General features: G+C 48.2%; 1 protein-coding gene across 7 annotated transcripts in view; it reads right to left on the bottom strand.

Annotated features, from left to right (window-relative positions):
- Positions 1-27,041, bottom strand: part of KSR1 (kinase suppressor of ras 1) — a 138,049-nt gene that overhangs the window by 63,571 nt on the left and 47,437 nt on the right. For all 7 annotated transcript variants that reach the window (XR_003765654.2, XM_029081955.2, XM_029081948.2 and 4 more), the window contains exon 2: positions 3,414-3,554. Coding sequence is in view for 6 of the 7 variants with exons in the window: in XM_029081955.2 (XP_028937788.1) it covers positions 3,414-3,554 (141 nt within the window). In the remaining variant the exon portion in view is untranslated. The remainder of the gene's footprint in view (positions 1-3,413; positions 3,555-27,041) is intronic.

The raw sequence follows: 27,041 nt of genomic DNA on the forward strand, positions 1-27,041 counted from the left end.
CTCTGTCACTTCCCTTATCTTGCTCGGGTTGCTGGCTTCGTCTAAGTCATTTTCAGCCCTAGGGTGCTGTGTCCCATGAGGGTCCTCTGAGCCAGTGCTTTCCATGTCCCGGGGAGACTCCACGCCCGGCTGGCCTGCTGCTTCCTCTCATGCATATGGCCTAGTGGAAAAATCACGGCCCTGGGTTCTAATCCCAGCACCTCCAGGACCGTGGGCAAGCCACTTGGCTATGTGCTTCGGTTTCTTCATCTGCAAGATGGGGATTCAATCCCTGTTCTCCCTCCTACTTAGACTGTGGGACCTCATTATCTTTTACTATCCCAGTGCATGGCACATTGTAAGCATTTAACAAATGCCACACAGTTATTATTATTATCTCCTCACCCAACCCTGGCCAGGTCTAGTCTCTCCCACTCAACCGAGGCCGTTGCGCTTATTGGGATGGAGGAGTGGGGGTTCTTCTCGCAGTGTGAGCTCCTTGTTGCTTTAGAACATGACTTTTGTTTCTGCCGGGCTTGCATACAGATCTACTGCAGAGGGCTGTACCCAGCAGATGCTCAGATGTTCCCTCCTGGGCCAGTGAAAGGGTTTAAAAAGGGACTTGGGAAAAACCAGTATTAAGCACTTGCTCCCTCTCATTAATAATAATAATAGTGGTATTTTTTAAGTGCTTACTTTGTGCCAAGCGCCATTCTGAGTACTGAGGTAGATACAAGGTAATCGGGTCGGACACAGTCCTATCCCACATGGGGCTCACAGTCTTAATCCCCATTTTAGAGATGAGGTAACTGAGGCACAGAGAAGTAAAGTGACTTGCCCAAGGTCACAGCAGAAAGGTGGCAGAGCTGGGATTAAAACCTATGTCCTCTGACTTCCAGGCCTGTGGTCTTCCCACTAGGGTCATGCTGCTTCTCAATGAGTAGGGACTGCAAGTTTGTTATGGACAGGGAACGTATCTGCTAATTTGGTTGTATCTGTACTCTCCCAAACGCTCAGTACAGTGCCCTGCATATAGTAAACACGCAATAAATATGCTTGATTGATAAGGTATTTGTTAAGTAGCTACTCTAAGCAAAGCGCTGGGGCAGACACAAGACAATAGGTACGGACACAATCCCCATCCCCCATGGGGTTCGGAGTCTGAGATGGAGGGAGAACAGGTATTTGATTCCCATTTTGCAGATCAGGAAGACAATACTCTTAGTAACTTGGTCACCCAGGAGACAAGAGGTCTCCCAACTCCCAGCCCTGAGCCCTTTCCACTGGGTCACACTGCTTCCCGGGCGCCATACCGGCCCATTTGCCATCCCAACTCCCGCTCTGCCACAGCAGACCGGGAAGCGGGAGATGGCGGTGGCAGCAGCAGCCCAAAGCAGGAAACAGCCAAGCCCAGTTTCGCTCCACTGCCCCCACCCACCCTGGAAGCCTGAAATGCTTTGAATCTATTAAGGAACTGCTTTCCCGTAAATCGTCCTGCCTCGTCACTGGAGATGGGGTCGTGACACCACTACTGTGTGTGCTGCACGTGTACATGTGGGTACACACCAACTCCTGCTAACTCTAACCCTTCTCTCCTCGAAACGCGAGACTGCAGGCTTGCTCCAACCCCAGATCAGAGCCACGGGGAATCGTTGAGATACTAGTTCTGCCCTGACTCGCCCTACCAGGTTGGGAGGGCCAAGCCTGAGGGACAGTTCTGATTAAAGACAAAGCAAAACACAACCAGGCCCACCAACTCCACACCTTTCCACCTGTCTCCAGGTCCCCCTGCCAAAAGACAGTGTCCTTTCAGCAACCAGGAGGCCACAGCAGGTTCCTGGAAATGGCTTTTCCCATTTTCAATCCAAACTCTCATTTGAGTGCACCCTGGTCTCTTTCAGTTTCAACCTAACTCCAACACTCCCCACCTGGAACACAGACTAGTGATTGGGAACTTCCTAGAAGTCAACCAACACTCCTCTATCCTGTTTTCTGCTGTACTTTTGGCTTAGGCCTTGGGAGCCTCTAGTTCTTCTCTTGGGAATAATAATAGTAATTGTTAAAGCACTAATGTGCCAAGCATAGCCCTAAGCACTGGAGTAGCTGGACTATAAGCAGATCTCACACAGTCCCTATCCCACAGGGGGATCAGTCTTTGAGGGAGGGGAAACAGTTATTTTAATCCCCTTTTTACAGATAAGGAAACTGAGGCATTAAGTGACCGGTTCAGGTCACAGTAACCAAATAATAAAGCTGAGATTAGAACCCAGGCTCTGGATCCCCAGGCTCTTTCCACTAGGCCATGACTCACTCCCATACCCCAACGCTTTTTTCATGGTATTTAAGTGCTTATTATGTGCCAGACACTGAATTAAGCACTGGGGTAGACACAATCTCATCAGGATGGACACATTCCCTGCCCCACATAGGCTTAATCCCCAATAATCCCCAGAGAAGTGAAGTGACTTGCCCAAGGGTACACAATAGACAAGTGATGGAGATGAGATTAGAATCCAGGCTGTCTTGACTCGCAGGCCTGTGCTCTATCCACTAAGCCACACTGCTTCTCTTTCCTACTTGTGACCATACAGCTGGAAACAGAGCACAGGCATGGGTTTTGAAGACAAAAAGAAAGAGGGTGGGGGGGGGTGGGGAGGAGGGAGAGAGAGGGGAAGAAGAGACAAAATACCCCTGAAAAGCAGCATTAGGCAGTTCATTTACATAGCTCTATTTGAAGAAGTTCAAAAAAAAAAATTCCCTCTCCCTCAATGTCTCCTTAAAGTCAAAATGATGTGTCCCATTTCAGGGAGGGAGGAAAACTGAGGAGCAGAGAGGTTGAGTGGTTTGCTCAAGGTCATGTAGAAAAGCAGCAGCGGGTCCAGATTCCCTGGCCAAGGTTTTGACAAGGGTCTTGCCTAGGTATGTAGTCTCCCAAGAGCTTAGTACAGTGCTCTGCACACAGTAAGCATTCAATAAATATGATTGAAAATGACGTGGAATGGCCTAAAGAAAAGAGTACAGAACTGAGAGTCAGGAGAACTGGGTTCTAATCCCAACTCCACCACTTGACTGCCACGTGACCTTGAGCGAGTCGCTTTGCTTTCTAGCACCGCAATTTCCTCATCTGTAAAATGGGGACTCAATCTCTGTTCTCCTTCTCTCTCAGACCTTGAAGTCCGCATCAGACGGGGAACGCGTTTGAGCTGATCATCTTGCATTACCCCAGTGCTGGACACCCAGTCAGCGCTTAACGAATACCAAAATTATTATTAATGAGAACTTCCTTTAAAAGCTTGAGTCCTTCTGATTGAAAACCCTGACCCCTGCCCGGTTCCGGATGAACTGGCTTCCATGGCTTAAGAGGCGACGGAGGAATGGCCCGTTCCCCTCCCCGAAGCGGTAGGTCACTTTGGGCCCTGGGCACAGGGGCTTACCTGGACCACCTGAGTCGTCAGGTCACAGGTGTCCAGCCAGTCGCTGAACCTCGGGTAGCTGTTGAGTTCTGCCGTCCTTTCCCTGGGAGACACGCTGAGCTTGCATTGCCGCTGCTTGCTAATGTACCGAACCAGTTTTGCCTGTTGGAGAATCCAGAGAGCGGAACGTTTAAGTCGGGGCCTGCCCCGAAGGGCCGACCCAGAGCCCTCAGCCCGCCCCCGGAGACAGATGGGGAACTCTGACCCCTGGGTCCCTCCTGGATTTCGTCCCTGTCCCAGACAAGGGGAAAGAGGAGAGGGAGAAGCAGAGTGGGCTAGTGGAAAGAGCGTGGACCTGAGAGGGGGAGGGTCTGGGTTTTAATCCCAGTTCAGCTTCTTGTCTGCTGTGTAACCTTCGGCAAGTCACTTCAATTATCGGGGCCTCAGTTACCTCATCTGTAAATTGGGGATTGATACCAAGCCCTATATGGGACAGGGACTCTGTCCAATATGACCACCCTATATCTACCCCAGTGCCCGGAATATCATAAGCACTAAATACAATTAAAAAAACCAAAAAACACAAAGTTGAGCACTGTTCCAATCCTAACTGCCATTTGCAGTCTCTGGCAAATTTCATATTTTCGTTCAGCTTCACAGCACCACAAGTGGCTCAGTTATTAGAAGGCGGGAGTCCTGGGACAACGCAAAAATCATGGGCGCCCGGAGAGAGTGACAGCAGAGAGAAGGTGGACCTCACCCCAGTGATCTCTCGGGGGGATCTCTGCAGACTCCCATCCATCAAGACTTCTGTTCTCAAGAGGCAGAGCTGCCGCCCTCATTTCTCACTAACCCAAACCAGCTCACCTCCAACCTTGCTCTGGAGGAGGAGGAGGAAGGGAAGGAGGGATAGGACAGAGCCACCACAAGTACTATGCTTCTTTAAGTTTTAAAATATTATTTGAATATTGCAACAGCCCTGGGCCCCTGCCTCCCAACAGGCTAGGAAGATCTCAGATGGCGACCACTGGGTAGGAGCCCCGGCTTCCTTCGGTGCAGTGGAATTGGTCTTATTCAACCAATTGGCTGCAACCCGCTTCCCTCAGGTAGCTCAATAAATAGTAGGAGTAGAAGTAGCAGCATTCATTCATTCATTCAATCGTATTTATTGAGCGCTTACTGTGTGCAGAGCGCTGTACTAAGCGCTTGGAATGTACAACTCAGCAAGAGAGAGAGAGAGAATCCCTGCCCAATAACAGGCTCACAGTCTAAAAGGGGGAGACAGCAAAACAAGTAGTCATGAATCGATACCAGCAAAATTGATCAGTAGAATCATAGATATAGTTCTTTCAATAGATCTACTACAACTCAGCCCGCACACTTCACTCCCTTAAACACCAACCTACTCTCGGTAAATTCATCTCACCGAACCCACTGCTGACCTCTTGCTCACATCCTCCCTCAGGCCTGAGACTCCCTACCCCTTCATATGTCCATCCACCATTTTCCCCACCTTCAAAGCCCTCCTAAAATCACATCTCCTCCAAGAGACCTCCCCCAACTAAGCCCTTTATCTCACTTATCCGCCCTCCCCACTGCATTAACTATGAACTTGGCGGTATATCCCTTAACTCTGATGCTCATCCAGGCCCCACAATATTTATGTAAATATTCTTATACTCTATTTTCCTCTATCTCTAATCGATTTTAAAGTCTGTCTTCCCCTGCAAACTATAAAGTTCTTGTGGGCAGAGATCACATCTACATCAAAGCAGCGTGGCTTAGCGGAAAGAGCACAGGCTTGGGAGTCAGAGGTCGTGGCTTCTAAACCCGGCTGCGCCACTTGTCAGCTGTGTGACTCTGGGCAAGTCACTCAACTTCCCTGTGCCCCAGTTACCTCATCTGTAAAACAGGGATTAATACTATGAGCCCCACCTGGGACAACCTGATTAGAACAGTGCTTGGCACAAAGTAAGTTTTTCTTCTGAGAAGCAGCAAGGCATAGTGGATAGAGCATGGGCCTGGGAGTCAGTAGGTCATGGGTTCTTATCCCGGCTCTGCCACTTGCCTGCTGTGACCTTGGGCAAATCACTTCACTTCTCTGTGCCTCAATTACCTTATCTGTAAAATGGGGAGCAAGGCTGTGAGCCCCATGTGGGTCAGGGACCATGTCCAACTCCATTTGCTTGTATTTCCCCAGCACTTAGTACAGTGCCTGGCACACAGTAAAATACCATTATGAATTATTATTACTTGCACACTGTTCACTGGACTCCAATTCTCATTTTAACCAAATAGCACTATCATGATCCAACTACATAGGCAATAAGGACCAGCATCAACCTTGCCCAGATACATGCCCAAGGAGAAAACTTTTTTAATTTCACTCCGATGTTTGAAGTTTTAACAGTGTCCTGCTAAGATACCAACATAGCCTGATTTGGGTAACAGGCCAAATTCAATGTTCTCTATTGTAATGTCATGAAGACACTGAATATCAATTCCCTAGGTCTACTGAATGCAGGAACTCGATTTTGTCATGCTTACCAAATCTGACATCCCCACTGCACAAGCACTAGCTTCAAAGACTCTGATAAGCACTCTCCTTCCAGCCATTTAGTCTACCCAATCTCCTATTCCACAAAAATCCAACGTCAATAAACTAAAAGCTGTTGGCCCTGGGGAGGGGTGAGATCAGACACATAATTAAAACAAAAAATAAACATGATTTCCATTCCGGGTCCACTTTGATGTTAACCTCCTGCAGTTTCCGTTGGAAATATTTTCTGTCCCTGAGTTTAAGTGTCACCACACTTTGGCTTCACACCTTGGACCGGCCCTCCACCAGAGAAAGAGAGTCCCCTTCACCCCGGTCACAGGCTTTATCTGTGTCGGGCTGGTCTCTGCTCTAGGATGGCAATGACTTGTTCTGAGCTTCGTAACTCACTACTCTACACTATAAGCTTGTTGCAGGCAGTAAACTGGTCCTCTGTTGCATTCTACTCACCCAAGTGTTTAGTAGTGCTATGCACACAGTAAGCACTCAAATACAACTGACCGATGGATCGACTGATTGGGGACCATAAGAAATGCCACCCCCGGGGTCAGTAACCATCCAAGTACCCTGCCTTTGACGGTGGCTCCGCCATGCTTGGAGAAAGTTGTGATCACTGTCCTCCTTGACATCCTAAAGGTTACGGTCTACTGACATCACTAAAATTTCCCCCTATCCACTCCCAGCTTGCCAAACCCTGCTTGGAATGACTGAGGCTTTCTGCTTGCACAATTTCCTGTAGAAACAAATTCCATCTGCTTCCATCTAGACCACCACCCCCATCACCATTTTAGGTGAACAAGTGTTTCATTTTTGGTCCTTCTTGAGCCAACCACCCTTAAGCTTCAGCTGTTATCCCACCTGGCCCACCTGCGGGATTTGGTGAACAATTCTGTGTTCACCTTGCCCACACCCTTCGTGACCGAGTAGGCTTCGATCACGTCGTCTTCCAGTCTACCATCCTTTAAGGCTCTTCATGGCAGACTCATTCACCGGGCTTTCCAGTTTTTGAACAGATGACCTTTGTTCAACTCCTTTCCCCTGCCAGCTAGCCAGGTGGGCTTTGTTTGGTCACCTGGTTAGATTGTTCTGATGCCCCCATTACGCATGGGCTTTTAGGAGAGTGTTTATGGTAACCACCACAAGACGCAGCATGGCACAGTAGACAGAACTATGGGTCTGGGAGTCAGAAGGTCATGGTTCTAATCCCGGATCCATCACTTGTCTGTTGTGACACCTTGGGCAAGTCACTTTACTGCTCTGAGCCTCAGTTCCCACATCTGTAAAATGGGGATTGAAACCGTGAGCCCCACATGGGATAGGGACTGTGTCCAACTCTATTTGCTGGTATCCAGCCCAGCGCTTAGCACAGTGCCTGGTGCATAGTAAGTGCTTAACAAATACCATTATTATCATTGTTGTTATTATTCCCCAACCTCCCTCAGACACCACCACTTCCCCATCCCTAGGACTGTCAAGTCAAATGGATCGTGCCCAGGGCCCTCTCTGGGCGTAGTCTGTGGCAAAAGAGGGAGGCCCAAGGCCACTGAAGTTTTTTTTTTACACACACACACACACACGCACACACACACAAAATAATCATCCCTGCCTCCTGTTCAATTCTCTCTGGTTGCCTCCTCCCCCACCCACAACCTCCCCCGGAGGAATAAACCATGAAACTGTGATTTGACTGTAAATCACCCAGTGGTGGAACTATGCCGGTAATTTGCCTAAATGCAGATATGTGGCTGCGGTCCCAGGACTTTCATGGCTGCCCACATACAGCCTACCAACTGCTGGAATTTACCACTTCTCTGACAGAGGAGACAGCCAGCTCACGGTGGTTTCGTCTACCCACTTCTGCTAGATTGGGGTACAGCCCACCCCACCCTGCCTGGTCGCCACCACCCAACTTCCCCCTTCACAACCGTCTGCAGCTTTGAGGGACCGGGGCAAGTGCGGCACTACTGCTCACAGACACAGAGCCTCCCAGGGCCCCCCACCCCAAGAAGCAGAGTGGACTAATGGAAGGAGCATGCATCTGGGGGTCAGAAGACAAAGGCTGAAAACCCCACTCTGTCACTTGTCTTCTGTGTGACCTTGGGCAAGTCATTTAATTTCTCTGGGCCTCAGTTTCCTCTTCTGTCACATGGGGATCCAATGCCTGTTCTCCCTCCCCCCTTAGACTGTGAGCCCCCTGTGGGACAGGGGCTGTGTCCGATCTGATTCTCTTGTATCTACCACCAATGCTTAGTATGATGCTTGGCACACGGCAGGTGCTAAATAATAACTGCGGTATTGGTTATTAGATCGATGTGAAGGCCAGACCGCAGCACTTTCTGTACGGCCCCCTCCCCACTCCGCATCCCTCCTCTTGGGGCCCCCACCCTCACCCCAGAGAACACAGGACAGGCATTCATTGCTCTGAGAGGTGATAACCTGTAACCTCATTTGGCTGGAACTAAGAACAGCATAGATAAAGCACCAGAGATATGCAATATCAACATTACTCACTGGTTAGTATGTCCTGTAACAAGAAAGGTTTTGATAACCTGACAGCTATGATCTCTGTGAAACTCATAAAACTTTGATGCAGAAATGAGTCAGAGACATCAGCCCTCCCCCAACGGCAAGCATGATGTAGAGTTTGATTTTGCAAGTGGAAGCAGACTTCTCTCATCATGCCCTCTGCACAGGAGAGCAACCTAAGCGCTTGTAATCGCCTTTCCTCTTCAGCAGAGAACCGCCTAGGGACTCTTTCTCAGGGACTTCAGTGGAGGAGGGTGGATGTATCAAAGATGCACTGAAAAGACCTAACCATTAGCCACACAATTTTCTCTTAACCGCAAAACCACAAAACCATTTCTCCTGAACAGAAATGTGAGAAGTGAGGAAGACAAACAGTAGAGTCCCAAAGGTTGGGTAGAGCTATGCTTACACAGCCCTGGATCATAAATAAAAACACTCAATTTTCTTCTCTTCCTCCTAGTTGACCTCCCGCCTCTAAAGTGATTAAAACGAAATCCACTGTGTATTGATAATAGAGGCTTTATTCCACTGAGCAGAAGACATCTTATAAATCCTTCTGTTATTTTCATAGTAGCCTTGAAAAGTTAATCAATAATCATATTCATTGAGTGCTTACTAGGTGCAAAACACTATGCTCTCTCAAGAACTTAGTACAGTACAACAGAATTAGGTTCCTTGCCCAAAATGAGCTTACAGTCTAGAGTGGGAGACCAACATTAATATCAGTAAGTAATTTATAATATATAATTTAAAGATATGTACATAAGTGCTGTGGGGTTGGGGCAAATATCCAGTGCCCAAAGGTCACAGACTGAAGTGCAAACATGACGCAAAAGGGAGAGCGAGCCGGGAAAAGAGGACTTAATCATGAAAGGCCTCTTGGAGGAGATCTGACCCTAGTAATGCTCTGAAGGTGGAGAGAGTGGTGGTCTGGCTTATATGGAGGGGTAGGGGGATTCAGGCTAGGGGGAGGCCTTAGGCAAGTCACCTGACTTCGGGAGAACTCAGTTTCTTCATCTATAAAATGGAGATGCCTGTTCTCCCTCCCCCTCAGACTGTGAAAGCCATGTGGGACAGGGACTATGTCACTTTTTTTTTTTAAGTGTATTTGTTAAACACTTACTATGTGCTAGGTACTGTTTTAATTGCTAGGGTAGAGGAAAGGTAATGAGGTCCCACATGGGGCTCACAGTCTTAATCCTCATTTTACAGATGAGGTAGTTAAAGCACAAAGAAGAAGTGACTTACCCAAGGTCACACAGCAGACAAATGGTGGAGCCGGGATTTGACCCCAAGTCTGACTCCCAGGCCCTGCTCTAGCCACTAGGCTATGCTGCTCGTTGTGGGCAGAGAATATGTTTGTTATATTGTAATCTCCCAAGTGCTTAGTACAGTGGTCTGCACACAGCAAGTGCTCAAATATGACTGACTGCGGGATTATTTTGCATCAACCTCAGTGCTTACTACAGTGCCAGACAAATAGAAGTGCTTAAACAGCACCATTATCATTATTCTAAGCTGTGGTCTGGACTCCCAGTGGTTAACGTTTTAGGTGACACTAGGTGACCCCTTTCCTCTCCGCGGGTTCCTCCCAATCCCGTACCCTCAATACCAGTGCTGGAGAACTGGGTCAATACCAATTGGAGGGAGAGACCAAATGAAGAAAGTCAGAGATTATCACAGACCCAAACTCTGGCTAGAAAAGCCACCGAAGAACTGACTGCAACTTAGACATTTGCTAACCCATTTTTCATCCTCCTGAACTCACTCAACAGCATTTACTGAGCACCTGCTTCATGCAGAGCGCTGGACTGGGTTCTTGGGAGCACACAATGCCGACAACAGACCCGATCCCCCTCGAGAATTTCCAGCCTAATGGGAGAGAGAGGCAGACAGAAAGAGGAAACATACAGTGGGAACAGGAGGGAAAAAACTGTGAGAACAGAACAAAAATCCATTTCCATTACAAGAGGAAGCTCTTAGTACAGTGTGCTGCACAAAGTAAGCACTCAACAGATACCAATGAGTGAATGACTGAAGGGTCCCGATCTGAACATGCTCAGTCAGGGGTGGCCACTGTCTAAGAAGCCCAGCTCCAGTCAGTCAATCATATTCGAGCACTCAACTGTGTGCACAGCAATGTACTACACATTTGGGAGAATACAATATAACCATTAAACAGGCATATTCCCTGCCCACAACGAGCTTACAGCAGCAGCCCGGCAATCCACACCAAGAACTGCCGTACGCATGAGGAATTCCCCTCACATCTCCACTTGCTTCCCATCAATGGGTGTCTGGGAGCCCCTCACTGCTGATTCTTGGAACACCTCTCCCCCAAATCCAAAGCGGCATGACTCAGTGAAAAGAGCCCGGGCTTGGGAATCAGAGGTCATGGGTTTGAATTCCAGCTCTGCCACTTGTCAGCTGTGTGACTGTGGGCAAGTCACTTAACTTCTCTGTGCCTCAGTTACCTCATCTGTAAAATGGGGAGGAAGACTGTGAGCCTCACGTGGGACAACCTGATTACCCTGTATCTAGCACAGAGCTTAGAACAGTGCTCTGCACATAGTAAACGCTTAACAAATACCAATATTATTATTATTATTATTATTATTATTATTAATGTCCCCATCTGCTGTCAGACTCTCAACTTCAATCCGCTGCTCTACTAGAAGTTGGAGGTCATGACTCCAGGAGGTCAGCGGTTGCCTCCCATTCAAGTAGCCCCATTAAGCCGTGGGGCTTTAACTTGCTTGTCTGGCATGAGGTCATGGCTCTTGGCAATCCTAAAGCCAATAGCTTTCCAATCCAAAACCTAAGAGGGCGATTTGTGTGTTCCACTGCTAAAAAGCATGACTTAAGCCTTTGTGGAGTCGCCAAAGCAGCCTACATTCTAGACCAGGGTGGCCGATGATTTCAGGCCAAGGGCCCAATGACCTACTTGGCACAAGGCCACTGAGAAGCAGAGTGGCCTGGGATTCAGAGAGGCCCGGCTTCTAACGCCAGCTCCGACACTTGTCTGCTGTGTGACCTTAGGCAGTCACTTCACTTCTCTGTGGCTCAGTTAGCCACAAAAAAAGTCTGAGCCTCGTGTGGCCAGGGACTGTGTCCAACAGGAATAGCTTATATACACCCCAGCTCTTAGTACCCCAGCTCATAGTAATCACTTAAATAATATTACAAAAACAGGCTGTTGCGGGCTGCAGACATCCTAGTGATGAACAAGGGAGTAATAGAGGAGCAAAGAGGTGGGAATGTCTTTGGTTCCACTGGCAGGACTCCCACTTAGGTGGCCGGTCATCCAGTTTGATACCGGACCAACCAGTTTGCAGCGTGGTTTGGGCATTTCACCAGATGCCGTGATATCTGGTATTTTCATTTTAAACGCCCAGCCTCTCTACATCCCGACTCTCGACCTCACCCCCCACCCCTGAGTTCCACAGCTTGCAAGTGGCACCTGTGTTCACAGGGACCTGGGAGGGGATGACCTCCCTGGTGCCGCCCCAGAAAACTGCCCTAGATTCAGGTGGAATTAGACTTTGCCAAACTCTTTCTGGATGGTATTCATTCAGTCGTATTTACTGAGCGCTCACTGTATGCGGAGCCCTGAATCATATCCATGCCAGTGCTACAGAGCTATCCTTAAGTGTCAGAGTGAATGGTGCTTTTGCAGGGAGGAGGAGAAGCAGCTCTATCAGGCCTGATTTCATTAAGGAGATGATGAATACAATGATTTCATTATTCCACCGTGCAGAAACCTGAGGGCTTGGGGGGGGGGGGGGCGCTAGGGGGAGGTCTCCCGTTCCAGTCCAGCCACTTGATCCGTCTGGGCCGCCCGGATCAGTGAATTGTTTGAGCTCAAAACTGGGCTCTGAAACTTTCCCAAGAGTGAGAGCACACAATCCTTGTTCTCTAGCCAGTCAGAGCCTCACTGAGTCCTTCCTGATAAGGACCCTTTGCTGAAAGGAGCAGGAGAGTCAGAGCAGACAACAGGAGCCTGAATTGAAGCAGGTGAAATAAAAGCCGCTTGCAGTCAACTGAGTTTCTTCTACAAGTTCCAGTTCTCTCCCGATCCGGACAGAAAAGTGGCTCTCTCCCTGATCCACCCCCTTGACTGGTGTCTACCTTGAAGTTGCCCCGGCCTGCCAGGCTTACCCTTATGTGGGACTCAGGGACAGAGCAGCAGGCTGAAGGAAGGACGGTTGGGAATTCTTCTCTTGGAAACTCGGTGTGGGCAGGGAACGTGTCTGCTATTTCTGTTGTATTGTACTCTTCCAAGAGCTTAGTACAGTGCTCTAGACAAAGTAAGTGCTCAATAAATACCTCTGAATGACTGGTTCTGCCACTTGCTGGCTGGGTGACATTGGGCAGGTGACCTAAGTGCTCTGGGCCTCAGTTTCTTTATCAATAAAAGGCTGGCAAGGACAAGTTTGCCGCTGTGCCTAGGCTAGTACCTGCACATAAAGATATCACAGTCGAACTTTAGACTGCACAAGGGACTCATTTTATCAAGTTGAGCGATAATAATAATAATTGTGATTTTAAGTGCTTACTACGTACCAAGCACTGTACTAAGTGCTGTGGTAGACACAATATAAGCAGATCAGATACAGTCCCTGACCCATAAGGGCTCACAGTCCAAAGGGGGTGGGAGAAATAATTGACTCCCCATTTTACAGATGAGGAAACCGAGGCACAGAAGTTAAGTGACTTGCCCAAAGTCACACTGCTGGCATTATAACCCAGGTATTCTGACTCTTAGGCCTATGCTCTTTCCACTACGTCACGATGCTACCTAGGTTCAGCAAAAGACACCCAGAGGGGAGGGCATTGTACACTAGGCACTCGGGAGAGTATACTATACTAGAGTAAGTAGCCATATTCCCTTCGCACAAAGAACTTAAGTCTAGTGGACAGGGAACGTACCTAACAACTCTGCTATACTGTGTTCTGCACCAAGTAAGTGCTCAAATATGATTGCTTGATTGAATAAGAGAGAAGGAACTTATTGCCTATAAATATTCCGGATGATTTCTAAATTTTACAGGTTTGTTTCAACCAGCTGTCCTCCTGCCTTCCAATGACATCCCAGCCCCCATCCTGGATCTGGAGGGGTGCAGCAGGGCTACAGGGGACAACCAAAATCCTGCATCTCTCCATCTCATCTGGACCTACGTCAAGCCCTGCCAGTTTGCTTTCCATCCTGCTTCACAACAAGATGTCAGATGGCCACGAGAAACAAATTAGCGTCTCCTGGAAGCCAGGTGGAAGAGGCCCAGTCGGCAGGCAAGTCCCTGGGCCATAGGGGGCGGATCCTGGCTGGGGTAAACAAATGGTTACTCTGGGAGCATAACCAATAGGAATTGGGGCCGGGGGCCGGAGGGGTGATGGTTAGGAGGGGGAGAGAGGGATCTGCCCCCGAGGGAGAGGTGAAGCCAGAAGCAGCCAGGGTGAGGCAGGTGGGATTCCAAGGAGCCCAAGGTTAGGCAGGGGAGGCAGGAAGGGTGGTTGCGTGGCACTTGTGAGGAACAGAGTATCTTCCTCCTTGGGCCAACAGACCCCACAAGACAGGGTCCCCCAAGTCCCTGGAGCCTGACTGCCCTTAGAGGAATCACCCCCGGCTATTTTAGTCACTTCTCCCCTAAAACATATCCAGCAATCCTCCTTCTCCTGCCTCCCACTTCAAAAAGAGAAAGAGGAGAGAAGGGAAACTGGGGGGTGAGGGAAGACATGGAATAAGAGGAGCAAGAGGGAGAAACTATATCATGAAATCAAAGTGTCCCTCCGCCTCATCTTGTAAGCACTAGCGAGGACCTGAAAGCCTTCTCTGGATGACCAGTCCCTTCAGCTTCTAGCCCAGGGCAGGTCTGGTACAAGCAGAGACTGAAAGTCTCTTCTGTATGCCCTCTCAGTCCAGCTTCTAGCCCACAACGGACCTGAAGCACTTAAGAGTGGCTGATTACGTGAGCATGGCCTTCTGGCTCGAGGGCCTCTGACTGACCATTCTGCCAACGACTAAGCCTTTCATCTCTCATCAACTGGGTCCCTTCAACCTCCACAGGCTTCGTCGTCCTCTTCAGAACTCACTCCAGCTTGAGGACATCACGGGGGCCCTGCCACGGCCAGAGTCAGTGCAGCTGCCAGAGGGCCGAAGGAATCTCTCAGCGCCCAATCTAAAACCCCGGGACGTCTTCCTGCGGCTGCCCCCTGCCCACGATGGGGCTCTCTAGCCTCTTCCCACCATTGCTGCTTTCCACAAGTTCTCCTTCCCCACCACCCTCAAATCCTGGCCTTTGAGGTTCAGGAGTGGCTTAGTGGACAGAACATGAGCCTGGGAGTCAGAAGGACCCGGGTTCTAATCCCGGCTCTGCCATGACTTTGATGTGTGACCTTGGGCAAGTCACTTCACTTCTTTGGGCCTCAGTTACCTCATCTGTAAAATGGGGATTAAGAGTGTGAGCCCCATGTGGGACAGAGATTGTATCCAACCTGATTACTTTGTACCTCCCCCAGAGCTTTGAATAGTGACTTGTTGCCGCCTTGTTCATTCCAAGCGCTTAGTACAGTGCCCTGCACATAGTAAGCGCTCAATAAATACTACTGAATGAATGAATGAATAGTGCTTGGCACATAGTAAGCGCTTAACAAGTACCATAATTATCACCCATCCCTTCCCTCACCCATAATAATAATAATGTTGGTATTTGTTAAGCACTTACTCTGTGCAGAGCACTGTTCTAAGCGCTGGGGTAGGCACAGGGGAATCAGGTTGACCCACATGGGGCTCACAGTCTTAATCCCCATTTTACAGATGAGGTAACTGAGGCACAGAGAAGTGAAGTGACTTGCCCAGAGTCACACAGCCGACAAGTGGCAGAGCCGGGATTTGAACCCATGACCTCTGACTCCAAAGCCCGTGCTCTTTCCACTGAGCCACGCTGCTTCTCAACCCGACCATGGTTCATCTCATCTTGCATTTCCCCGGGGCAGAAGCAGCACTACTAGACTGTAAGCTCCTTTGAGGGAGGGATCATGTCTCCTGTCTCTGTTGTACTGTACTCCCCCAAGAGTTTAGAACGGTGGTCTGCACAGAGCCGGTCAATCAATTTGATTGACTGTACGCTTCCACTCCCGCCCAGAGACCCACCAGCTCCAAGGGTTGGTTTGGCTGCCGTGATGGCTGAGGAAAGGTTGCAAAACCTATTTCTGAGAATAGAAAACAGATTTCTCGGGTGCCGTGACGCAACTGAAAAAAATCCACACACAGACATGGGGGAGAACGGAAGACCACAAACTTGATAGAGTGGGCAGTGACTCTAAACTTCCCAACCTCTCTCTCCCGCCAGACACCAGAGATCTCCACGGCCCCGCAGCAGAGAACCGAGAACAAGGGGAATTCGAAAACAGACCCGTTAAAAGGGGGAAGGAAGGGAGGAGGGAGAAAATGAGAAGAGCGAGGAACACAGCAGTGACCTTAACCTTCCCCCAAAGCCATCGCTCATTTGTCATCCTTCATCCAAGTCCAGTCTCCTGCAGTGCAGCCACTTCAGGGAAGCTCGCCAGACTCGGACGTTTGTCAGGAGACAAATAACCAGCCAGGCCCCTCGAGACGCCCCTCTCGCTTTCCAGTCTGACGTCAAACTCACAGTTGGGGGAACTTCAAACACAAACAACGAGTCCGCCCCAGACCACGGATCGAGAGGCTCCGGCCGAGGGTGGGCCGGAGAAACCGCATCTGGGAGAAGCGGGCTGGCTCCTCGGAGTTGGGTTCCTGCCGAGGTGCGGACCAGAGGCTTCGTGACAGTCGGCAGAACGGAAGTCGTCAGGGTACTTGTTGAGCGCTGACCGGGTGCGAGACGACGCAAACTGAGGGAACAAGGTCCCTGTCCCACATGGGGCTCCCGCTGGTCTGGAATGACGGCAAGCTGGGTCGGAGGGGTCAACGTGACCATTCTCCTCCTTCAGAGCCTAAACAACGCCAGACAAATTGAGGTTGTCGGGGAGAGAGGGGCCTGCCCATTCTGGAAGGAGTTTCTAGGGCATCCCCTTCATCTGATGGAACTTACTACGGCATAGCTCAGCAGGAAGGCCTCGTGGGTTAATTTAATCCCCAGAAACAGGAAGGAGGGAGGGAAGGAGGAGAAAGATCATCTGGCGGCCAAGATGTAGAGAACGAAATCCGACCCCGCAGCCGCTTTATTCAGCCCAAGACTTCTTATTCCAAAGACTTCCACTTAAAAGAACATTTACTGGTCTTCAGCCGGCATGATTTACTGTGCTTTCAAGTCATACTCTAAACTCAAGTTCAGTGCGATAAATCTGTGAAGTCCCTAAAAATCTACCATTTGTCTTTAGGGCCGGGCAGCTTTGAAGGGGCTGGGGGGAAAAAAACCAAAGGCAGAGCTTGACTGAATTACGATGCCTTCGTGCAGGGGTGAGAGGAGGGCAGGCTTCAGAAAGCTAAGGGCCCAGAGAGACACCAGTTTGGATTTTTCCAGTGCTGAGGAGACACTCTCAGGTCTGTCCAGAGACCTGAGATGAACCTGGCAGCGCACACAGCCCAAAGGGGGTTCTTGCCCCCGTGGAACTGGCACCTGTGCCTCCAAGCGATGGGACTGGTGACAAGGTAAATGTGTATCCCAACATTCCAGGGTGGGGCCGTGGATACCACACACGCAACCACCACTGCCAAAAAGTCAAGCGTCAGCTTAAGAACCGTCAGCCCTACTGAATTCTGCACCTTTGAGGTATTTGAGCTGGATGGCATTTACAAAACCCAGCCCCTAATAGCATGCCAGGAAAGGATAAAACCAGAGGTCACGCATCATGTCAGGATAGATTTCTGCCAGCCTCATCTCCCTGCCAGGCCTGCCCATAAAGTGATTCTTCCTGGGAGAGCACGGGTATGCATGTGTGACTGTCTCTTGGGAAGAGGGGAAAGAGAGATCCAGGTATTACGCCCCTGGTCATAGCCAATTCCTCAACCTTTGAGCCTGAAGCAGAGTGAGAAGCAGCAGGGCCTAGTGGAAAGAGGATGGGCCTGGGAGTCAGAGGACCTGGGTCCTAATTCTGCTCTACCAATTGCCTACTGGATCACTTAACTCTTCTGTTCTTCATTTACCTCATATGCAAAGGGGAATTAAATACCTTCTCTCTTTTCCATTTAGACTGAGTGCCAAATGGGGGACAGGGACTGTGACTAGAGTATCTGGATCACCTTATGCTTAGTACAGTGCTTGGCACATAGTAAGTGCTAAACAAATACTACCTGTATAACAATCAAAACAACAGAATAAGTATAATTTATATAGCGTACCTGTGTGTGGTGCCTTATACTAAGCAGTAGGGAAAAAAATCAATTAAGCAATTACCCTACAGAAAATTGTATTAAGCACTTTGAAAAATATAATTCTGTCAACTACAGTTATTGAGCACTTAGACTGTGGGCAGAACATTTTTTTAAAAAGATATTTGTTAAGCACTTACTATGTGCCAGACAGTACACTAAGTACGAGGGTAGCTACAAGATGATCAGCTTGGACAGAGTCCATGTACCACACAGTCTAAATCCCATTTTACCGATGAAGTAACAGGCGCAGAGAAGTTAAATGACCTGCCCAAAGTCACAGAGCAGACAAGTGGTGGAGTTGGGATTAGAACCCAGGTCCTCAGACTCCCAGACCTGGGCCCTTTTCACTAGGCCATGCTGCTTCTCTGGTACAGAGTACCTTGATTACCCTAATAATAATTATTATTATTATGGTATTTGTTAGGCACTATGTGCCAGGTACTGTACCCTACACCTAGCACAGTGCTTGGCACGTGTTCTAAACACTAGGGGAAAAAGAATCATTGAAATCATTGTATTTCTTGAGTTCCTACCGTGTTCAGAGAACTGTCTGAAATATGTGGAAGCAGTGGTCCTGCTGGTGGTGATTTTTAATAAGATAGCCCCTTCTTTCCTTTCTAGAGGACCACTTCCTGGCAGTACCTGAAGGAACTGGGTATCCCACCCAAAGGAGCTATGACCCCATCAGAAGAGCGAGCACAGTTTCTAGAAAATAACCCATCTCCCATAGTAAGGATTCCAGTCTGCTGGAGGGAGCAGCTTGCTGACAGTGTGAATCTGCCAACGTGACGTCAATGCTAAAGGCAGTTCCCTACCTGAAAATTAGATTTCTTCTGAACTCTGCCCCTTCCGAGAGCTTGCCTTTCTTACCGCAAGGAGCTGACTCATTTAAGTTTCCCGGTCCCCTCAACCCCACTCAGCTCCACCTGCACCTTCCAGACAGTTATTGCCTGACCTCACCACCACAGAAAGGAGTTCTCTTCAAATGTACTCACCCACCTTGAGTTCTACTCCAACTCTGCTCTAGTTCTTCCGTGTGATTCCTCTGAGCCTCAGCTGACCCTCTCTCCCAATTTCAAAAGAGTGACTACTATCCACTTGCTACCTCTACTGGAGACATGTGAAAACGGGGATTTAAAACCTCCGTGGTCATGGGAAGTGCTAGAATCGATCAACCATCTATGCCCTCAGAGAGATTGCCTGAGACACCTGACCAAAAAGAAGGGCTCTTTCGTACTGGCACCCAATAGACCGATGTCAGTTCAAACAAAAGAAGGCAGCAGCAGCCTTCTGAAAACAAGGTAGAGCTCCTGGCTAATGCACAATCATTGCTGATTGACATGTTTTTTCTACCCATTACTCTATTTAGCCTATCCCTATTACATGTTAATGTCTGTCATCCCTCTGTAGAATATAAGCTCCTCTTGGGAAGTAATCACATCTAATCAACTCTATTGTATTTCCCTGCTCCCCCACCCCCAAGTGCTTAGTACAGTGTTCTGCACCCAGTAGTAAGTGCTCATATGCCACAGAATGACAGCTCACTGCCCATTTCTCACTCTGGTTTAAATGAGCACAGAAGGGTCCCCATTCTCTGCTCCTTCCCTCTCAGTGACCCACATCGTGTTACAGGTGGGGCTGGCCCAGCTCAAAGAAAACAGTGTGGGCTGTTGGACTCCATCCAGATGGCGACGGGCCAGCTTCAGCTGCAGCCCGAGAAGAGACAGACACTTCCAGCCCATAGAAGCGGTGCGAATGAGAAGCTCTGAAGTTCTGCATCCTCAAAGAGAATAATAATGTTGGTATTTGTTAAGCGCTTACTATATGCAGAGCACTGTTCTAAGCGCTGGGGGGAGATACAGGGTAATCACGTGAGGCTTACAGTCAATCCCCATTTTACAGATGAGGTAACTGAGGCACAGAGAAGTTAAGTGACTTGCCCTCAGTCACACAGCTGACAAGTGGCAGACACAGCTGTCTTAGGGAGGTGGATTCAAAGACCCGCACCTCTCCCCAAAATTACGGTCATGCCCTTCGTGGGCCAGGGATCATGCTTAATTTTCATCTGGGCATTTTTCTCCCATGCTTAGTACAGAGCTCTGCACAGAGTAAATGCTTAATAAATGCCATCACCATTATTACTGTGATTAGGTACTGTATGCTCCCAAGTGCCTAATATAGTGCCTTGCATACAGTAAGTGCTCAAAAAATTTGACGAAATGAATGAATGACAGATGTCCAAGAAAATGGGGAAGGAACAGGTAGGCAGGCAAGAGAAAGGACACAGACACGCTTTCTCCTTCACCACCTTCAGAGAGCAGGCTCACACACACTCCCTGCAACTGCTGGTGCCCACACCTGCTCTCTGGGAGTGTGTACATGATACAACTGTGGAAACCCACTTGAGTCAATTTGAACCTAGAGCATTTTTCCAGTGTGTATTCATTCCCTCTCTCGCCCCTTACCCTCTTCCCAGAGCCACTGCAGGTGGTTTGGAGGTGTTTGCAAACACAGACACCAGTTCCTAGCCACTGAACTTGGGAGGGGGAGGCTGGACGCCTATGGTAAAAATCCCAGCTATAAAGGCATCCGTCAGGTGCTCTGCCAAACCACGGCTCAGCTGAGAACCAGACACTCCTATATAGCACCTGACAGATAGCATCCTCTCTGGAATCCACAGCTTTCCCCAACACACTCAGGGCTCTACTTACAGAGGAAGGGAGCGGAAAAGCAAGAAGGGTAGTGGGAGAGAGGCAAACACTGCCTTCTAACCTTGATGAATGGATGAGTGTTTTTTTAAAAATGGCATTAAGTGATTACTATGTGCCAGGCACTGTACTAAGGACTGGGGTAGATACAAGATCATCAGGTTGGACACGCTATGTCCCACATGGGGCTTGCCATCTTAATTCCCATTTTACAGATGAGGGAACTGAGACACAGAGAAATGACTTGCTCAAATGATTTTACACAGCAGACGAGTGGTGAAGCCGCGATTAGAATCCAGGTGCTCTACCCACAAGGCCACATTGCTTCTGGATCAATCATATTTGAGCGCTTACTATGTGCAGAGCACTGTACTAGGCGCTTGGGAGAGCAACAGATTTAGCAGCTAATTGTCTGTCCCTGTCCACAATGAGTTTATCTATGGACTTGGGTTCTAATCCCATCTCTGCTACCTGTCTGTGTGACCTTGGACAAGTCTCTTCGTTTCTCTGACATGTCCAATCTGTTTAGCTTGTTTCTACCCCAGCACTTAGAACAGTACTTGACACATAGTAAGCGCTTAAATACCATCATTATTAATATGTCACAGGATAAACTGTGTTTTGTCCTTTGGTCTCAAACGGATGCAAGAGGAGCAATGTTCACATCAGGACGTCTAGTGCCTCCTTCTTTGACAAAGTGAGTTTATAATTGGCAGATGGACCCGCCCTCGGTTTCCAGGCCACCTTTCTCAAGTCATTTTCAAAACAAGATCTAGTCTGCTTGAGAACAAAACAGTCCTCACCTCAAGGGATTGATTGCTGTGTGAGAAGAGGAACTTAAAGAACCTTGGGTTGCAGCCAGAGCATAAAGGGAGCAAACCGCACACTGGGCTGACACCATGCTGGGTGAGAACATAATCCCATAAAATCAGCTTTGACAACAGCAACTTGGGAGGCAAACAGTTCCAGGGTTCCCCCTTCCCCCTCCCACACCCTTCCGGCCACCCATGATTCTCTGGATTCATTAGCTCCTTGCTTCTGGGTGCCTCAGTCTATACACCACCAAAATGGGCTCAACCACCTTCATCACGACAAGCCTGGAACAGTGAACAAGCTTTTTGGAAGGCTCCAAGATGTTCAGATGAATGGAAAGCAGAGTTGAATTTATTCACATTTTATTCCACTTGCCCCCTTAAAGTTTCTCCAGGCAAGCGTGACCTTCAGATGCTTCAAATGGTTTGGAGGTCACTAAAATTGGCTCGGGGATGTTCCTGGAAAGGAGGGAGGAAGGGAGGGTTGCGGGAGAAGAAGGGTCCAACGTAAGGAGAATCCCATGGTCCTGTTTTGTGTTTTCTTTCCAATTCTCAGAGAGGTGTTTTAAATACACTGGGCTCAGCTCTCAAGTGATGTCCTAATTTATGACTTTTCCATTATTTCTTTTAACAACCAGGATGGGGAAACGCAGAAACTTCAAACAGAGCTAAAGACTGCTGAACATCTAAGAGCTCTTTAACCCCTGCAAAGAGCAGAGGGGATGGGGGTGGAGAGAGCTAAAGCAGAAGTGCTAGTGTTACAGAGGCAAATGAGGACAGCTATTCAGTGTTTCACAACTTCAGAAGACTGGTGAGGGAGGATGGGGAGTTAGGGGACTGAGGAGGAGGCATGATCCACTAAAAAGCCCATCCAGCCACTCTGTGTTAGAAGCCAGACTCTGCTTCATTCCCAGAGGCATCATTACTTTTGGGCTGTGGAACCCTTAAACCACCCCCCACCTGAAATGAGCTTCCAGGGAAGAAAAAGGAATCCTGTTTGAACATCCAGAGAATTGGTGGTGGAAACAAATAAGACTAGAAAACCTGAGGCTTGGATTCCAATGCTAGCACCACCACTAGGCTGCTGAGAGAACTTGGGCAGGTCATAACTGCTCTGAGCCTCAGTTTCCTCATCTGTAAAATGGGGACACCTGCTCTCCCACCTCTTAAATGGGACAGGAGTTGTGAAGATGATAGCATTTGGAGAGTGCTTACTATGTGTGAAGCACTGTATTAGGTGCAGGGATAGATACAAGAGAATCAGGTCAGGCACACAGTTCCTGTCCCCTAAGGGGCTCACAGTCTGTTGTACTGTACTCTCCCAAGTGCTTAGTACAGTGCTCTGCACACAGTAAGAATTCAATAAATAAGATTAAATGAATAAAATGAGGAAATTGAGCCACAGAGAAGATACAAGATGTTCTTCCCCTTGACTCTATTTATTGCCATTGTTCTTGTCTGTCTGTCTCCCCCGATTAGACTGTAAGCCCGTCAAACGGCAGGGACTGTCTCTATCTGTTGCCGACTTGTTCATTCCAAGTGCTTAGTACAGTGCTCTGCACATAGTAAGCGCTCAATAAATACTATTGAATGAATGAATGAATGAATACAGAGGAGTTGAGTGACTTGTCCAAGGTCATAGAGCAGGCAATAGAGCTGGGATTAGAATCCAGGTCCTGACTTCCAGGCCCGGGCTCTTTCCACTAGGTCATGCTGCTTCTCTTATCTACTCCAGTCCTTGGCACATAATAAGTGTTGAATAAATGAATACCATAACTACCATCCAGCTTCACAGAGGCAAACAGGGGCCAGCTTTCCCTCTCACACTTCAGGCCCTTGCAGCTTGTACCAATTAAGAAACTTAAAAGTCAATCTCCGCTTACTTCGTTCCCACAAACCACCCCCAGATGAAGGTACTCTGTTCCAAGGGCTTTCAAAACCCATGTAAAAATTGAGCATCCGAAGCCAAGTTCAAAAAAAAAGGAGATAACCAGGTGGAGGAGACCCCCTCTATCTCCCTCCGCTAAGGAACAAGGAAAATGTGAGCCAATATGAGAAGCAGCGTGGCTCAGTGGAAAGAGGTCGGGCTTAGGTGTCAGACGTCATGGGCTCGAATCCCAGCTTTGCCACTTGTCAGCTGTGTGACTGTGGGCAAGTCACTTAACTTCTCTGTGCCTCAGTTCCCTCATCTGTAAAATGGGATTAAGACTGTAACCCTCATGTGGGACAACCTGATTATCCTGTATCTACCCCAGCGATTAGAACAGTGCTCCGCACATAGTAAGCGCTTAAATACCAACATTATTATTATTATCAGCAACGAGGTCTACTGGATAGAGCACAGGCCTGGGAGTCAGAAGAACCTGGATTCTAAATTCTGGCTCTACCACCTGTCTGCTGTGGGACTTCAGGAAAGTCACTTCACTTCTTATGCCTCAGGGACCTCATCTGTAAAATGGGGATTAAGACTGTGAGCCTCTTGTGGGACAGGGACTCTGTCCAATCTGATTTGCTTGTATCCACCCCACCGCTTAATACCATAATTATTATTATTATTATTATTATAAACCTTCATGCACGGGACATTCATCAGGCAAAAGTACATCACCACAAAGGGGTCTTCTCCCAATTGGGACCACCCTGCCACACCCGAGATGCTCCTCCCCCTTCCCCAACCAGAGCTTGAGACATTTACAGCCTACAGATTTCTTAGAGCTCTCGAAACCCTGCAATGCAGTGAAGTCAGCTAATCAGAGCCTCTCAGGAAGATCAGGACACACACAGGCACCCGAGCTTTCTGTAAGCGTCCAGATCAGGGAGTGAATGGCTTACATCCACAAAGACGCAGGTTCTCCTACACATACAGGCTTCCAGACACTCAAACTCATCTCTGCCCGTGAGAGGAGAGGAGGCCACCATCACAGAGAGACACAGGGGCATCTCTGTGATTAGGGAGAGTTTCGAGGGCTTGGGTTCCCTGGTGCCAGAGGCATATGAGTGGCAGGAAACCAAGACGAAGTATTTCATGTTTTGGCATGCAATAACTGGTTTAGGGATGTTTAGGGATGATGATAACTAGGGTCTTCAAGGCAGCACTGCCCGGTGGATGGGAAGACTTCCAAACTGGAAGTCAGGAGACCTGAATCAGTCAGTCACATATTTGATGTGTCTTTAGGCAGGTCACTTTATCTCTCCGTGCCTTGGTTTTCCAACCCCTTATGATGAGGGGGAAAAAAAAAAAGAATGACGTGAGCCCAGTGTGGATACTATGTCACATCTGATTACCTGGAATTTACCTCAGTGATTAACCACAGTTCTTACTGCACTGTAAACACCTTAACTCACCCTTTCTCTGTCTCTCCATATGGTAAAAATAACCACAGATTAGGGGCAGCACAGGAAGTTCTTTGGTACCCTAAGGAAGCAGCGTGGCCAAGAGCAAAGAGCCCAGACCTGGAAGTCAGAGGACCTAGGTTTTAATCCCATTCTGTCTCTTGCCTGCTGTGTGACCTTGGGAAAGTCACCTAACTTGGCTGAGTCTCAGTTTCCTCATGAGGATCCAATAACTGTTCTCACTCCTACTTAGACCGTGAGCTCCTTGGGGGACAGGGACGGTGTCCAACCTGCTTATTGTGTATCTAATTTTATCATGCATCTAATCTAATATCATATAATAATTGTGATATTTAAGTGCTTACTATTAAAGAGATTAGGTTAATGCTTGAACTGATTATATTTCACCAAACCCCTAAAAATAAGCTTAGGCAGAGTCTCTTAGAACATTCATGCTACCGAATAGGATTTTCAAAGCTAGATGCAGTAGACGTAGAACCAGTATTTACTGAAATTCCTGATATCACTCCTCCTCCAGTTGGTTTTCGCCAATTCATTTCTCATCTCCACACTCTAAATCATCCTGACTGCCATTTTAGACTCCCCTGCGACTAAACCCTTGGGGTCTCAACACCCCTGGAGCACTTCTGGACACAACTTTACATTCTATCACTTCCTCCTATTTGTAATTTCTTTTAGTGTCTATCTCCCCTGATAGATTGTAGTTTCCTGATCAGCTCTATTAATTCTATTGTATTTTCCTCAAGCACATAGTAAATGCTCTGTCAACAACAGGCACCCAATAATAATAATGGATGTGTTAAGCACTTACTACGTGCCAAGCACCGTTCTAAGCACTGGAGTAGATACTAGGTAATCAGGGCAGACACAGTCCATCTCACATAGGGTTCACAGTGTTAATCCCCATTTTAAAGATGAGGTAATTGAGGTACAGAAGTGAAGTGAGTTGCCCAAGGTCATACAGCAGACAAGTGGCAGAGCTGGGATTAAGAACACACATCCTCTGACTCCCAGGCCCTAGCTCTTTCTACAAGACTATGCTAACTACTAATCGATCGACCAATTCATATCAAGTTCTGGGTACTACGCCGAACACTTGAAATAGTACAACAGAAGCAGGAGACCAGTTTTCTGCCCATATAGAGCTTACATTCTAATGTAGGGTTGGGTCCCAGGTACGACTGTCCTAGAGGCATGAGTCAAGAAGTTTATCTTCACTGCCAGCCCGAAGCCCCCATTCTCTGTTGTTCTTCCATCTTACCACATGGCTTTGCTGTCCTGTTAATCAGTGGTATTTATTGAGCACTTAATGTGCACAGGGACCTCTAATAGGTGCTTGGGAGAGTACAATACAATAGTGTTGATACACCTAATCCCGCTCCCCAGAATCTAGCTATTCCTAGTCGCTGGGAAACACAAGCAAGTAGGAGGCAAGTTTGTTCAACCTTGAACACAACCAGGGAAAGCCAGTGGTCACAGGTAATCCTGGTGGGGGGGGGGGAGGGGGGGAGTGTGTTTATATAAATCGATTGTATTTACTGAGCACTACTTATTATATGCAGAGCACTGTACTAAACACTTGGGAGAGTACAACAGAATTTGCAGACAAATCAGCTTAGCCTAGTAGAAAAAAGCATGAACTGGGAATCTGGTGACACTGAGTTCCAATCTGCGCTCTGCCAGAGTTCTGTGTGACCTCAGGCAAATTAATTAACTTCTCTGTGCCCATTTCCTCATTTGTAAAATAGGGATTCAGTACCTGTTCTCTCTCTCCCCCTTAGATTGTGAGCCTCATGTGGGTTAGGGACTGTGTCCAACCTGATTATCTTGTGTCTTCCCCCACAGATTAGTAAAGTGTTTGGCACATAGTAAGTGCTTAAAAAAGAGCACACATATTACTATTAGAGGAAAACAGGGGAGAAAGGGCTGATGAGGTATGGAAGCAAATATATCTGGTAGGCATAAAAAAGGCACTAAGTACTCACACCTGACCACCTGGGGTAAAGAGCCCAGGGAGGACAGATAAAAACCAGGGGCAGGGGGGAGGGATAGGGACATCAAATAGCAACTGAAGCATCAGAATTTACAAACACATGTGTGTTCTGTGTGTGTGCGTGAGAGAAAGAAAAGAGGCCAATTCATTGCAATGTCTGTCTACCAAATGTCTGGCGAAAGTGTGTCGTGGCAAATGGAGGGATCCAAGCCTTCTGCTTGATTTTTCCAATCCCATAACTGAGCCTTCACCGGTTAAGCTACACTCTGAGCTGAGCACAGCTTCCTCCCTTTGCAGATATTAAATCTTCAAGTCTGAGCCTTTTAGGGACGGTGCCCTTCGGTAAC

This window comes from Ornithorhynchus anatinus, chromosome 17, assembly GCF_004115215.2.
Source record: "Ornithorhynchus anatinus isolate Pmale09 chromosome 17, mOrnAna1.pri.v4, whole genome shotgun sequence".
In the NCBI taxonomy this organism is placed as follows: domain Eukaryota; kingdom Metazoa; phylum Chordata; class Mammalia; order Monotremata; family Ornithorhynchidae; genus Ornithorhynchus; species Ornithorhynchus anatinus.